This window comes from Patagioenas fasciata, chromosome 1 (assembly GCF_037038585.1).
Source record: "Patagioenas fasciata isolate bPatFas1 chromosome 1, bPatFas1.hap1, whole genome shotgun sequence".
Lineage (NCBI taxonomy): Eukaryota > Metazoa > Chordata > Aves > Columbiformes > Columbidae > Patagioenas > Patagioenas fasciata.
This window is the reverse complement of record NC_092520.1, coordinates 183,764,721-183,780,810: the sequence shown is the minus strand read 5'-3', so window position 1 is coordinate 183,780,810 and position 16,090 is coordinate 183,764,721. Positions and strand designations below refer to the sequence as shown.

Below are 16,090 nucleotides of genomic sequence, written 5' to 3'. Positions count from 1 at the left end.
CCATTCTCATTTTTAATGCAAGAGCAACAGAACTATAACTCTTCAAAAATATTAAGTGTGGAATTTCAAGACTGAATTGATCACCACATCACTTTTAACTGCATGTCCTATGAAGCCTATATTGTATACACGTTATATAATACTATGAAGTGTATATCAAGTTATAAAACTGCATAAGACAGAAGATCGACGTCTTAATATCCTTTTGGAAGAGACAGAAGTTTTGTTTAGTTTAAAATTATTTCACAGACCAAGCTGATGTCACAGTAATTTATTATCTTTCTGCACGAAGAGTAAAAGACTAGTACAATGCTTCAGGCTGAAATTCAGCCCTGTGCAGAGGAAGTAGTGCAAGATTCATGCACTAGTAAAGTACAACAAAAGCATTGCTTCCAAACAGGCAATAAACAGGCCAATACATAAAGCATCATGATTCTAAAAGGAACTTCTGTTAGGAAAAAAAAAAACCTTGGGAAATTCTCTTACGAAAGACTTCACTCCCAGGGTTTGGGTCTAGATAGTAACTGCAAGAAGCATCCTCCCAGATATTTTTATTGATTTAAGTGTAGAAACACATTGTTTTCTTAAGAAGCTGCCTTGAAGAGTGAAGTTTTGAGAGAGATATCAAAAGATGGGAGGTAGGGTAGAACTACAACATGATTTTCAGTGTCTTCAACACCAAGACAAACCTGTATTACAGATAACTTTGTAGCACTTTACAAAATGTACACTGTATATATTATATATGCATATAAACCAGTATTATTTCAATCGCTGAGTTCTTCCTCATCACTGAAATAAGCGCTTTTCTTAATCCGTGGACGTTTTGAATCATCTGAAATTGAAGATTCCCCTGCAGTCTGTGTCCATCTTTGTTGTTCTTCCTCAATTTTGGCTTGCTACAACATAAGAAGGAAAAGATTTAGCTAGGATTAAGAAAAATTAAGATGCATGACAAAAAATAATACAAATTATTAATATGCATTTAATTATTAAATAGAGAATTCAAAAGGTTTATCTCCATTTCCAGATAAAGTTTGTGATGAATGCACTAGAAAACATTTCTCAAAGTAGTTGTCATGTGCAAACAGTAAGTCTTCCGCACCAATGGAGGCTGCGTGAAGCAGCCTCTGTTTTCAAAGAAAGGAACTTTGCACATGGCAGACTTAGAGAACTACGGGGCAGCTGAGATCTGAAGCAAAGAATGCATCACATTTTACATTGACATCAATGAATCAGCTTTGTTCCAGTAAGTCTTCTATCTGTTCTCTTTTGCTGTCATTCATTCAGGGAATGAACGTCTTCAGGGATGTAAAAGTTATTCAACTAAAGGTTTAACTAGATGTTTCCTAGTTTTACTGGGAAATATGCTATCCAGTTAAAATCTTTAGATGATGAGAGAAATGGGAATGTTTCTTGGCTTGTTTACATTTATAGGTTTTAATTCCAATTGTGGAGGGTTTTTTGCGGGGGGAGAGGTTGGATAATTGTACATATTTGCATTGGGTTTTTTTTACTAAGTTATGTAGAAGATTTGCACTCACTACAGTCATTTTCAGGACAAAGTCATCTTAAAAACTCTTGAGAGTTTTCTTGGGGGGAGGCAGGGGCACACAGGGGACAGCTGAGGACAAGGGAGCCAAGAAATCTGAACATCAGGTCAGGCTTGCTCTGTGTAGTGAAGCAAAAGCCTATAAAGTACTAAAGAAGACAGTAATACAGCTGTCAGACTACCTAGCTACATAACAAAAAATGTATTAAATACATTTGGAGCAAAGAGGTCTGTTAGAGAATGCAATGGACTGCACTAGGCAAAGGAAGTGCTCCAGAAATTCATGTTGTTCAAGGGTATTCTACTGACTGAGGGCAAAGGATGTCCCTGGTCGTTTAGCCAGAACTATATTTCTGGTTGCTCAGTTAACAGAGGACAGACTTAAAGGTGTATCTCAGAGCTTTTGGAAATAAGCTAAAAAAGGGAAGTAGAGTAGTTTTGTACCTGAACAGCTATGGCTTGGCTGAGGCTATCTAAAGCAGGATCTTCTCCTTCCTCTTCACTTTCTTCTTCCTCTTCACTTCATTGTGCAGAGAGAAAAAAATACACAGATCTTTATTTTAAGTGTTCAGTATGATGAAGCTGCCCAAAAGTACTAAAATGTAAATAAATATACATACATTTCTTCTGGCTCAACTATTTTCTTTTTCTTCTTCTTTTCTTTTTTTTTTGGTGGCTCCCGCTCTCCTAACATATTTTTAGGACAAGCATAACTTAAGTGTCCTGCTTCCTTGAAGAAAAAGAAATATTGCTTAACAGAAACCATTACAAACAACTATATGTTGAAACATACCATGTGGAAAGATAATGTAAGACAGTTCACAGGGGAAAAAAATGGAAGCAATTAGTAAGATAAATGGAATGCTGACTTAGCACATAGAAGACGAACTCTCCTCTATAAGCTTGCCATAGAAACTAAGAGATTGGTGACGATATGCATGTTTAATTGCAAATTGAGAACAAACTAGGAGCAAAGTAGATTTTCCTTGGCTACTGCAATAGCTGAATACACTACAGTATAGTTGTCCTGGTTTTGTTAAAAAACAAGTTTCTCTTTTAATGAATTTTGCCTGTCAGCTAAAGCCTTCATATTAGCTGCATTTTCCTGGAGAACCAGACACATGTTTTGGTAAACCTAGCAACGGAATGCAAACTTATTGATAAGCATGGATGGACATCTCCAAGAGGGGCAATGAGAAACCGGTGACCAAGAAACTGACCAACTGTATATAACATTCCATTCACATGAATACTTCATATATAAGTGGGAGATCACGAGGATCTCGTGCCTTTCCCTTTTTCCCTAGTGGCCGACATTAGGAGAGGACCTTGCTGGTCGTCCCTGCGAACTGAGGCCTAGTGAGAGACTGAATCCAGCTCCAGTTGGCTGCAGAGTCTAATCCAGGACTTTGGGTGCCAGCTCTGCAGTTGCTGAGACTTTCAAGATTGGTTTTGTATATTTTGTATTATTTTCTATATTCTTATCAGTAGCATTAGTAAAACATTTTTAATTTTTCCAACTCTCTTCTCTCTGCCCTTCTTTCCCTCCCGATCGCCTGTCCTGAGTGGGAAGGGGGGAGAGGGAGGGGCAAGAGGGGGAAGTGGGAGGGAGAGGAGGTTAAAAATACATCTGCCGGGGTTTTATTGTCACCCCGCAATCTAACCCTTGACAACAGTTTATGTTCAAGAGAAGATATAAACCTCAGCATTAACAGTTTAAGAAATAGGAGTCAACATTTTTGCTCTCAAAAGTGTTATGAATATAAATCAAGTTTGTATTTGACGTTAAATACTATCCAAATTGCAATCTCCAATGTTATTATATTAATGAAAAGTGAGGAATTGCCTAAAATTTAACACACACTTATTTTGTGCAAAAAACCATTGTTTCCAATATTAATTTTACCATCAATTATACCATGACCTTCCAAAGATATAGCAAAAGCAAATATTTTGAAACAAAATTAGGAGTTTTTCCTTCTCATACAGCTTTTACAGATACTTTTCTCTATCTGCTCATCAGCACATTAAATAGCGATTCTAAGAACATGTTTTCCCCCACCCACAAAAAGCCAAACAAAAGACAAAAGGGGTATTATCATTATCGAAAACGGCAAAACTGCTATGCAAGTTGACAGTACCTGGAGAATACATTATTTTAACACCACAGGCAGGATTAGCAAAGGCCAAACTGAATAAAAAAGCTGGAAGATAATAATTCATGTTTGGTTTTACTCACCCCACATTCGTAACACTTAGACTTATCAAAGTAGTTACGCCTGCGAATGAATTCTGCTGCTCTTCCATTATCAATGGCAATACTTGCTTTTATTACTCTTCCAAACAACTATAGCAAATTGGAAAAAAGAGGTAAATATTTTGGGGCTTTAAATCCAACCCTCCTACCATAACAACTTTCCACAATTTACCTGTTTGTTATTAAGTGCCCGAGAACAGTTTTGTGCAGATTCTTTATCCAAAAACAAAATAAAGGCAACTCCTTTGCTCTTCCTTGTGTCTTTGTCTTTCATAATAGTAACTCTGAAAACATATAACCACATTATTGATACGCAAAAATTACTTCAGCGACATTTTTTTCCTTAAAGATCTCAGTGGGATCGTAGTTTTGTTACACAGCAAAAAGGAAATAAAGTATATTTATCAATAGAAAGGCTCATTAAACAGAAATTAAAAGGAACAGATAACCAGGCCATGTGCCTGCGGGTAGAGTGGAGATGGTTTTGAAAAGTGTGTGGGGTTTTCCTGGTTCCAATATCATTCTTTATTCCCTTGCATGACTTGCAGCATAGAGAACATACTCTTTAGTTTTGCATACAGCTTAACTGGAGGGAACTACACATACCAGAGGTAAAATTAAAATTCTGGAGTAATCTTGAATATCGCTGACATTGCTGAAAAACAGTGCATTGAACTGCATCCAAACTGAGGATTCTACGTTCCAGTAGGACTAATGAGCCAAACATGTTCATGATAGGAAATAGTAAGTATATGCAGGATTGTTCCACAACTATCTTCAACTGGAATCCAAGCAGCTAATGGATGCATGTGTTGTTTTACATGACATACAAATTAAGTCTTCAGTCTAACATTGGAATCAACAGCTCCAGTAGCACATCATCCAACTAAAGAAAGATTTATATCCAGTACAAACAACAGAAAAAGAATGACAACAGGTGAAAAGGGGGGACCCCACAACACCTCAATTCTTTCAATCTTAATATCAATTGTATTCAGCCCTTTAAAAATTTCTAAAACCAAAAAAAACCCACAAAAAACAAGTAAAACAACCAAACAAAGATTCAGAAACAGGATGCCAGTCTGCATGTACATAAAAATAAAGCACATGTTAAAAAGTAGGGAATAAACACCTTCCTGTGTCTATCACAGGTAGAACCAGGTTCAGGCATAAGGCAAGCCAAAATTGTAAGAAATAGTAGGACCTTTTTCAAAAAAAAAAAAAAAAAAACCCAAACAAACCCCACTTCAATGCAGAAGGCCTACCAGAAAACATGTATAAGTAACAGATGACCTGCATAGCAGAAGGTATATAAAATAAAAGCTCAATAAAGAAAGCTCAGTTTTCCCTTAAATACATGCATAGAATGAAAGAGCTTAGAAGAGGTTTTCTACCAAAGCCTCTTGGACAAGGATGTGTCCAATTGAATACACTAAGTTGAACTGTCAGTAAAACTGACTTAGGACAAGTTTGTTAATTCTTTTGCCAAGTTACTCTTCCAAGAGTTCCAACAGAAACCTAATAGGCCTCTCAGGCTTCTAATTGAAATATTGATCATACCAGTTAATAACACAAGCGTAGAAAGAAACAAGTGTGACAAATCTTTTGGAAGTCAGCAACTTCTTGGAGCCCTAGAAAGTCTGACTTCTCACTGGGCAAACTGAGCTGAAATCATAAGTCAGGATATACTGGGATGAGAAATGCATTACAAAGAAAAGTCAGCACGATTTTTCTGAGTCAAGACACGCTGTAAAAAAAGTCTATTAAAGCTTATTTAATTAAGTTAAAGCTGACCTAGATGACACCGCAAAGCTTTCTGCAAAGTGTTCGAAAGCCTCTGAACAAGGACTCTACAGAAATCAAGCTAATATTTGAAAAGGTTTTTCTTGGGAATTAATAACTAGTTATAAAGATGAAAACTGATCCTTGTTGGCCTCAGTTTCACAGCATAATGACAATATCCGTAGAATCCCACAGTAGCTCCATGGTTGGTTTATAGTCAGGTCAGCTTGCAAAGGGGCAAACAGGAAACAAATTTTGCTAGATTAAAAAAAAAAATAATCATAGTAGTGTTTCACACATGTTATTCTGTGACTCTGCATTTGGTTTAACTTCTTGCAGGGACTAGACAAAATGTTAGGAAAAATGAGGTATCAGTAAGTGAATTTTTTTGTGAAATGATATATAGATGGGGGAAAACAGTAACTACGCATATAGAATTCCAAGTTTTAAAACAGCTACTAGGATTTCTTCTGCATGGCACCTAAAGACACCATTTATTTTGTCTATGACAGTCCAAAAAAAAAAGTAAATAAAACACTAGAAAGTACTAATAAAGGAAAAAAGAGAGAATGCTACTATGACACTGTCACGGAGGCATCCCGAGGTTAGTTTAAGGGACAACAGGGTCCAAAACAACTTTTATTAAACATGTGAGAAACAGGGTTTTAGCACTCCAAAAGTGACTTAAATACAGGTTCGCATATCAGTTGAGGAAAATTATTAAGGGGCAGCAACTAATACGACAGGCGGTCCACAGAGTGCATGCACATGGCTTCACCAAAACAACGCTGGAGCCATCTCTGAGTCCCAGAGGAGTACACACTTGCCTGAACACGGTGCGGGATTATTTTAAAGAGATAAACGTACTCGTAGTGAGTACGGAAAGTGTACGCTCACGATTCCGCGAGGGTAAATTTATAATACACTTGCAATCCTGCGAGGGTTAATTTACTTACACGTGCAAATGTGCATGGAATACTACACGTGCTTATGTGGAAGCACGGGAAGAAAATATACTTGCGATTGTGCGAGAAAATAATTTATACACGTGCTTGTATTGAGCACGGAAAGTTACACGTGCATATGTGCACGGAAAGTTACACGTACAAATGTATTAAGCACGGAAATCACGCTTGCAAATGTGCACAGAAAGTTACACGTGCATATGTGCACGGAAAGGATAAATATACTCGCAATCCTGCGAGAAGTTTTACTCACACCCGTGGGGGCAAGGCAAGCGGAGTCTCCATCCTGGGGAGGGGGGCTCTTGGCGGCAGCATTTCCCTTGTGCTCCAAGAGACCCGCGACAATGGGCGGAGTCTCGACGAGAGTCCCGTTTTTTATATTGGCTTATCAGACCTGACTGTAGGCATTCCAGAAGCTTCTCTGCACCCCTACACTGGCTGTGGGGGTGTCCCTGAAGCCTCCAAACACCCCCCACACTGGCTGCAGGCGCCCAGCGGCTCACTGGTGCCTTGGCACTCCCTTCTCCTAATGGCCCTGGCCAGGGTGCTCTGGGGCCAAACAAAAGAAGCTGTTAGCCTCAAACAGCAGAGAGACAGGGAGATGTGCCTACTCCTTCCATACTGAAGGAGGGAGGGGGAGAGAGGGGGGTTTGCATCCTGCTACAGACACCTTTAGAATAAGCAATGCTTCCTGCAGCCAAATACTTCATACAATTCTCATCTTCCTATCAAACAAGTTCAAAAGCCAAGACAGTAGGAGACCCCTACCCCCAAACACAGAGAGTACAGGTAGAATACCAAATGGTTGAATTTATGAAGAACAGGCTCCTCAATGGATATCAAACACCAGTGTTACTACAACGTCGCTCAAGATTTTTTCTAAATCAGTAGTTCAGCAATCAACTGAAACAGACACTCCACCCTGGAAACAATAGAGACTACAGGTGCACAGTTGTATTGGTCACTACATGTCTGCCAGAGCCCTACATAAGGGTTTTCCTCTCAGTCAATATAAAAAATATGTTTTTTAAAGTTGTAGTCTGGCTTTACCTGATGTTTGTCCCCTGAAACACAGTCCTGAGACTTCAAATTCAGCTATCTCACAGATTATTACAGCAGCTATTAGAAGTTAGAATAGACTTTGCTGGTGTAGGGTTGAAAACTGATTTACTGTGTCTCATTATTATGACCAGTTAAAAAAAATACAGAAACAAAACAGGAAGTTCCTTACTGTGGCATTTGTTTCTATCATTTGAACAGAGGCACGTATTCTATTCACGAACGTTGTTCATGAATACCCCACATATTACTATGCAGCCTTACACCTAATCGTAACTATAACACAAAGCAATCACAGTAACAAGTCCCTCTATAACCACAATTACAGGAATTGTACATTACAGTTGTGGGAACTGTTTGTTGGAATTGTGACATCTAGTTCGTTAAGCAGAAGCTCCCACTTTTACACTTATTCGCTTGTGTCCCAGGTGGTGTTTGGGTGAAGGGGAACAACACTTTCCAGAAAAATATTGTTTCAACTATTTCAGAAAAAAGACCATTGGTACATAACAACGTTCTACTTGCTCTCAAGAAGTGGTCAGCAAGACCTGTAACCAGCACAAATATTCTTATATTACGTGTGTTACTGGAAGAACTTCCAGTTTTTAATTAAATGTGTTAAAAACAAAGAGAACTTCAGTATAGTTCCACATTCATAATTAAACTATAATAAGCACAAGACTTTCAAGTGGAGCAAAGACATTAAATATTTAAAATGAAAGGTACAAAAATAACAGGCCATATCAGGTCACTTACTTGACAACTTTCCCATACTTTGAAAAGATCTGAAATAGACAACAAAGTAAAAAAGACTTAACAATATGCAATTGCATTTCATTAGTAATAAATTTATAAATACAAGCTTTTCTAAGTAAGAAATACATATCAGTATTGTATTTACACTCAAAATTGTTGTCAACAAGTTTAATCTGCACAATTCAGCTCTTGAGCTTACCCTGTATAGATCGTTGTTTGTCAAAGCAAAGGGTAAATTGGACACATATACTGTGCTTTTGCTTGGTGCCAACCCACCGCTCATTTTTCTGAAAAAAAGGAGAAAGAGAGAAGAGTTAAGCTGTATTTAACAGAGTCATTATAAAACAGTTGCAAGACTTTTTGAGAGGGTTTTTTTTTTTTCAAACTTAGCCCAAACATCATGATAAAGTTGCAGGAAAGCATAGCTTTCATTGCCTTTCATCATTTTACATGAAATTAGTGTATGCCTTTTTGTGCTACAGAAGACATAGATTCCTTCCCCATCCACTGGATCCAAAGCATATTTTTGCTGTGAGTCAATTTTTAAGTAACGAAAAAACAGACAAGTTAGTGTATTTAAAATAAGCCTCTGTGACTTTTGCAGTAAAGAGAGGTTTAGGTCCAGAAAGAAACAAGTAATCTCCATTTATTAAACATTCTGGTCAATACATGAAATTAGTAACTTTTGTTTAAGTAGCTGCATGTTCTGATTCTTTACAGAAATTTCAGTTCAGCTGCATTCAAAGTAGAATAAACCACATTCAATTAATGGGGCAAAGGCAGAAGCTTCCCTAAACCAGAATCCTAATTATTGGGGGGGAAAATATGCTGTATTTGCTTTAAAATGTATCTTTGCAGCTAAAGAAACAAGTACTTCCTCTTGTATCTACTGCTCAGGCTTCCACACTGCTCTGGAACCTCAAGTATCCAGAGCTGATCACGGACACCTTTGTCTCCCATTGAGGCACTCTTTCTGATTAAGCAGCTGTTAACTATCCTGATGTCTGCTGGAAGGACTATTCAGTCAGCCATCCACAGTCCAGGAGGTTCCTCCAGTGCATTGATGATAACTTCCTAATGCAAATGGTGGAGGAGCCAACAAGGAGAGGTGCACTGCTGGATCTCACCCTCACCAACAAGGAGGGTCTGGATGAAGCAGTAAAGGCTGAGGGCTGCCTTGGCTGCAGTGACCATGAAATGGTGGAGTTCAGGATCTCGTGTGGCAGGAACAGAATAGCAAGCAGAATCGCAACCCGGGACTTCAGTAGAGCCAACTTTGACCTTTTCAAGCAATTGCCAGGGGAAATCCCACGGGCAAGGCTGCTTGAAGGTAAAGGGGCCCAAGATAGTTGGCTAGCATTCAGGGACTGCTTCTTCCAAGCTCAAGATCAGAGCCCGACATGTAGGAAGTCAAGGAAGGGAGCCAGGAGACCTGTGTGGTTAAACAGGGAACTGCTGGGTAAGCTCAAGTGGAAGAGGAGAGTTTACAGATCATGGATGGAGGGGCTGGCCACTTCAGAAGAATATAAGGCTGCTGTTCGAGGATGTAGGGAGGCACCTAGGAAAGCTAAGGCCTCCTTAGAATTAAACCTGGTGAGAGGGGTCAAGGACAATAGAAAGAGTTTCTTTAAATACATGGCAGATAAAACTAACACTGGAAGCAATGTAGGCCCACTGATGAATGAGGTGGGTGCCCTGGTGACAGAAGATACAGAGAAGGCAGAGTTACTGAATGCCTTCTTTGTCTCTCTCTACTCTGCTGCAGGCTGTTCTGAGGAGCCCCATACCGCTGAGGCCCCAGAGGAAGGCAGGAGAATGGAGGAGTTTGCTTTAGTCGATGAGGACTGGGTTAGGGAGCAATTAAATAGTCTGGACATCCATAAATCCATGGGTCCAGCTGGGATGCATCCGCAGGTGCTAAGGGAGCTGGCTGAGGTCATTGCTGGACCACTCTCCATCATCTTTGCCAAGTCTTGGGAAACGGGAGAGGTGCCTGAGGACTGGAGGAAAGCAAATGCCAGGCCAGTCTTCAAAAAGGGCAAGAAGGAGGACCCGACTAACTATAGACTGGTCAGCCTCACCTCCATCCCTGGACAGGTGATGGAACAACTGATCCTTGGTGCCATCTCAAAGCATATCAAGGATAAGAGGGTCATTAGGGGCAGTCAACATGGGTTCACCAAGGGTAAGTCATGCTTGACCAACCTCATAGCCTTTTATGAGGACATAACGAGGTGGATAGACGATGGCAAAGCAGTGGATGTGGTCTATCTTGATTTCAGTAAAGCATTTGAACCAGTCTCCCACAGCATCCTTACAGCTAACTGAGGAAGTGTGGTTTGGACAATCAGCTAGTGAGGTGAACTGTGAACTGGTTGTAGGAAAGAAGCCAGAGAGTTGTGGTCGATGGTGCAGTCTAGTTAGAGGCCTGTATGTAGTGGAGTGCATTAAGGGTCAGTACTGAGACCAGTATTATTCAATATATTCATCAACAACTTGGATGAGGGAATAGAGTACACTGTCAGCAAGTTTGCTGATGACACAAAACTGGGAGGAGTGGCTGACACACCAGAAAGCTGTGCTGCCATCCAGTGGCACCTGGACAAGCTGGAGAGTTGGGCAGGGAAAAATTTAATGAAATAGAACAGGGGAAAGTGTAGAATATTGCATCTGGGCAGGAACAACCCCAGGTTCCAGTATAAGTTGGGGAATGACCTATTAGAGAGCAGTGTAGAGGAAAGGGACCTGCGGGCCCTGGTGGACAGCAAGATGACCATGAGCCAGCACTGTGCCCTTGTGGCCAGAAAGGCCAATGGCACCCTGGGGTGTATTAGAAGGGGGGTGGTTAGTAGGTCCAGAGAGGTTCTCCTTCCCCTCCACTCTGCCCTGGTGAGACCACACCTGGAATATTGTGTTCAGTTCTGGGCCCCTCAGTTCAAGGACAGGGAACTGCTGGAGAGAGTCCAGCACAGGGCAACAACGATGATTAAGGGAGCAGAGCATCTCCCTTATGAGGAAAGGCTGAGGGAGCCAGGTCTCTTTAGCTTGGAGAAGAGGAGACTGAGGTGTGACTTCATTAATGTTTATAAATATGTAAAGGGTGAGTGTCACGAGAATGGAGCCAGGCTCTTCTCGGTGACAATCAATGATAGGACAAGGGGCAATGGGTACAAACTGCAACACAGGAGGTTCCACATAAATATGAGGAGAAACTTCTTCACAGTGAGGGTGACAGAACACTGGAACAGGCTGCCCAGAGAGGTTGTGGAGTCTCTTTCTCTGGAGACATTCAAAACCCACCTGGAGACATTCCTGTGTAACCTCATCTAGTTGTTCCTGCTCCAGTGGGCAGATGGGACTAGATGATCTTTCAAGGTCCCTTCCAATCCCTGACATTCTGTGATTCTGTGAAATCTGAAAGCCATTTTCATTTCCAATCTGTTTTAAGCTCTTGAAACTAAGTAGCCAGGAATATGCTTAGAAACCATGAATCAATTCAAAAACGTTGTTGTAATTGCATACACATCTAATACTAGGTAAAGAGTAACTAAACTAACTTGAAAAAGAACAGCCTGCGTTTTTCCTCATGTTTGGATATTTAAGTGGTGCTAAAGTCTGTGCAAAACACTACTTCCCTCCAATCCATTTTGCAGCCATGGCTTGGTCCAACAGCTAAGGAGGAAAATTTAACAAAATAAAGCACAAACCCTATGAGAGGGCACATCAGACAGTACAGCAAAAATGTTCCCTACACAATCCAATGACTACCTGCTTATCCAGCTTCCTGCAGCCCTTATTCCTGCTTCTTGGCACCTCCAGCCAAATCCTAACTGCCATTTCTTCAGCAAGACCAACTCATCTTAAGAATACAGACAACAGCTGATGAAGGGATGAAAGAAACTCAGGTATTAGAAATCAACATTCATCACAGTTCACACTATTTCTTAGGGGATTTTTCATGTAGCGAGTCTGAGCAGATTGTTTGGCCAAGTGCCAATGAAGTAACTTGTATCACTCTAACCTGGCTGCGGTTATTTCTGACATTTCATGATTCAGTCATCTAAAGACCTGACATTCCCAGCAGACACTGGTTATCCAAGTGTTTTGTTTCTCTGTCCCGACACACTTACTGTATCACAATTCACTTGAATGGCAGTTACCAAGTGATTGAATTTTGAGGTTTTCCATGTTGAGAGGCTGTGTTCTTTGAAGTGAGCAGAAATGGCAACATAAAGGTTGCGCAAATGAAAACAGAATAAATTTGCAATAAAGGCCACACGTTGCATCTGGTGTTATGCAGACTGGATTCATTATCCCCAGTTCCTTCCTGCTTGGCATTAGTATCCTTGACAAGTTTAACCAGGCTGGCTGGGCAACATGCCACACAAATCTATGGCACAAAGTGCAGTTATCCAGTCGTACAGTGGATACAGAGGATTCACCAAGAGCTACCTTAGTGCTGCATTATGGTATGTTGCCAATGTTAATATATTGCAACAGAGGAGGAGAAAACAGCAGAGGTAAACCTCAGGTGGCTGTAAAGAGAAATTTAATTCTGCCTAGAAGACAAGAGAAGCTATAGCACCTAGTAACAGGAGACCAAGCAGACCCCATATTAATGAACAAATGCCAGTGAGGATGGCACGACTGGAGAGCAGTCAGCTTGTGTATTCCACAACACCACAGTATAAACCTCCAAAAAGAAGGTGATAAGTCATGTGAAAACTACTACAGCCCTTGTAGCTCAGTTGATAGGAAATTATTAATGACTGCAAGCTACAGAATTGCCAGTTTCAGCTGTATACTACTTTTTCCAGAAGGAAGCTGAAAGAGTTGCACCCTGGAGTGCTGAATGCCAGATAGCTAAGGTTGAATTTTGTTTCTAGACTCTTGGACAAATTTAAGTAAAACAGTCTTTCTGCTCTGACTGCCCAAATATCCTTAGCAATTTGTATTGTTTAGGTCTATCATGCCAGGATTTCTTAATTTTTATGTCTGGCTCACCAGACAGGCACTATTTTAATAAAAGAGGAAGGACACTAACTGTGAGGGTATTGCCATGCTCATGTTCAAGATGGCAAAGGTTCAAAGTTGTCACTCTAGGAAAGAATATTTCCCCAGATCTGCAGGAGGGTTTCCTGTTCTAAATACTAAGGGATCATTGGGATGGTTTATCAGTATCTTATTTAAGCAAGCAGATACACTGACAGGTTTGTAGAAGGGCAACATTTGGGCCACTCATCTACTTAAAAGTCTCATTGTCCTTACTAAGCCTTCTGCAGAACCTCCAAACATGACATTTTACTGAAAGCAATCTCTCAAAAAGCGTGAGCATTTTAAAATGCACCCTTTTGATTATCTGTTGTAAATACAGTGGTATAAATGCAGTTTTAGATCCAGCTACTGGCACAATTCTTCCTATCCTCATAAGCCTCAAAAAAAACCACACCGCACAGGTCAATTTTAACCCTGCCTTAACAAATTTGTTAGTCTTTTTTTTAAACCACCATGAAGACCCTGCGGGGAAAGCAAGTGCAAACACCACCCCTTCTTTCATTTATGGATGCCAACCTTGCCATGCCACCTTCACATTTATTGGTCTGATGTTTTCCAGTGAAACATCAGTGAAAAAAGCCAATTCGACCTTTAAGCTAACTTTCCAGATGAGAGGTTCATCATTACAGAGCTCAGAATCCCTTTACTTCAGGAATTTTCTAACTTCATAGAACTGCCCAATACAAGTTTGACATTTTCATCATGTTCTTTCTGCTTGGTCATCAGTCTCTCTGCTTTATAGGTTTTCACTTCACAGGCTGACAACGAACAAATAAATAGATAGATAAAAACCTCTTTCTACTTGCTGCAGGGAACTCACCTGAGTCTCACATGCAACCTGGCTTTTATATCCTGATTCATTTCCCCAGCAAGTGTTTTCTGGTTTATACTGAATGCTTTTATGGGGCTTTCCTGATCTTCAAGGTATTACCTGGTTACTTAACTTCAAAGCATCAGCTGGGAGCCAGTATATTATCTCCATGGGATTGAGCACAACTCCCATTAATGTCATAGCCTCTCTGTAATACTAATATGTTCTTCATTTATCATTTTCACATATTAACTTTCAGGATGGGGTTGTCTCTCATTACTATGACTTCTTGAATTCAATCTTTTTTGTCTTCTCCAACAACTCAAATTAAAAGAAGCCACTCTTCAACAAAAGCCATTCAGCAGTAATGACTAAGTTGCCTGCAAAATATACTGAGTACACGAATATGTTTTACTCGAATCCAATAAGCTTAATACAGCATCTGTCACCCATGCTGAGACAATCACAAGAGAAGACAATTATTAATTTCAGTAATTGGCTTTTCTACTCTGTCCCAGAACACATAAGGACACCACCAAAATAGTTCCGATGTGTCTGAATCATCAAGTAGAGTCTGAATTTACTGATATTTTCTTGACTTAACATCAACATTTCAACTTAAGCACAAACTTTTTTTTTGTTTGAAGTGCACTGCAGCAAGGTCAGATTTGTGCCTTAATCAATTAGGTACAGATAAAAAATTTGTGGGTAAGTTACTCAACATATGCTCATTCAGGGCAACTAATCCGAGTTCTTCTATTTTTATCCTTAAACAACATATTTTATTTCTGATTTAATGCTATCGACAGAGGTTAGACCCATATCCACAAACCATTATTTGTGGAAGGAGCTTGGCTCAAGCTTATAATCAAAAGTCTATGGTAAACAAGAAAATGGAATGCATGTTCTCCTTGGTCCCTGACAAGGGTATTAACCACTTGCTGCAATTCTGTCCTACCCAGGAGCATGTAATAAACTATCAGAGCAGAATATGTTTATCTCAACATAGTCACTTAAATATTACAAGACAATAATAACAGGATCAGATTTAGGTAAATAAAGTTGACACTATCAGAAGAAAGGAAGCAAGAGCCTTTCAATCTGTCCAAGCCAAAGATGTAAACAAAACAGATCCATTCTCTGAATCAAACTACTCCTATGTACTAATCCAACTACAAAAACTTTGAGATTATAAGACTGGGGAACCGGGCCATCAGCAGGAACTACATTAAGAGCTTTAACAATGATTTCTTTCTAAATGCATTTCCAGCATCGTCAAGATACAAGAAATGTTTCTTGGTTCAGTCATGTCTAGTCTCTCCCAGAACCCCACCCAGGAAGGGCAGAACCAGGTAAGTCACTTAGAGAAGCCCCTTCCTCCTAAAAACCCCAGCTGAGAAAACCAACTCCATTTCAGGGCTCACTACGTGCAAACCGATGTTAGGGCTGGAACACTACAGAGTACTCAGAACTTCCACACATTGTATTAAAGCTTTTCGCTGTTCGGAAGAACATCCCGTGGTTCCCCTTGCCGCTCCCCCGCCAGAGTCCCTCCCTACAACCACGAAGGCCGGGAGCCAGGCGAACACCACCCGCCCGGTCGCGGCCCACCCGCGCCCTGGCTCCTCCGCCCGTTCCCCGCGCGGGGACGCGGCCTACCCGTCACGGCGGGCTCAGCCCGCGCGGCCGCCCATGGTGAGACGCGACACCGGCCGACGCGCAGGCCCCGGCGGGACGGGACGGGACCCGGCACGACACAGCCCCTACTCCGCCGCCGCCCGGCACAGAGGCGCGCTTCCGCCGACGCAGCCGCTGGCGCGGTCCCAGGCCAATAGACAGTGGCGATGGTGGAA

At 40.8% G+C, this 16,090-nt stretch overlaps 1 protein-coding gene across 1 annotated transcript; it reads right to left on the bottom strand.

Annotated features, from left to right (window-relative positions):
• Window positions 1-256: 256 nt before the first annotated feature.
• Window positions 257-16,039, bottom strand: ZCRB1 (zinc finger CCHC-type and RNA binding motif containing 1). The gene is made up of 8 exons (XM_065854943.2): window positions 15,897-16,039; window positions 8,571-8,658; window positions 8,372-8,400; window positions 3,982-4,093; window positions 3,792-3,899; window positions 2,173-2,282; window positions 1,997-2,072; window positions 257-899 (listed from the first exon to the last, which is right to left on the bottom strand). Exons 2-8 carry the CDS (start codon window positions 8,652-8,654, stop codon window positions 768-770), a joined length of 651 nt encoding a protein of 216 aa, XP_065711015.1. The 5' UTR covers window positions 8,655-8,658; window positions 15,897-16,039; the 3' UTR covers window positions 257-767.
• Window positions 16,040-16,090: the final 51 nt, after the last annotated feature.

Excerpts from the sequence above, each read along its gene's own strand:
- ZCRB1 (XM_065854943.2), bottom strand. The coding sequence starts at position 8,654 with ATGAGCGGTGGGTTGGCACCAAGCAAAAGCACAGTATATGTGTCCAAT. Across the intron at positions 3,900-3,981 it reads GGGCACTTAATAACAAACAG|TTGTTTGGAAGAGTAATAAA; the intron begins GTAAATTGTGGA and ends AATTTGCTATAG. Across the intron at positions 900-1,996 it reads GCCAAGCCATAGCTGTTCAG|CAAGCCAAAATTGAGGAAGA; the intron begins GTACAAAACTAC and ends CTTATGTTGTAG.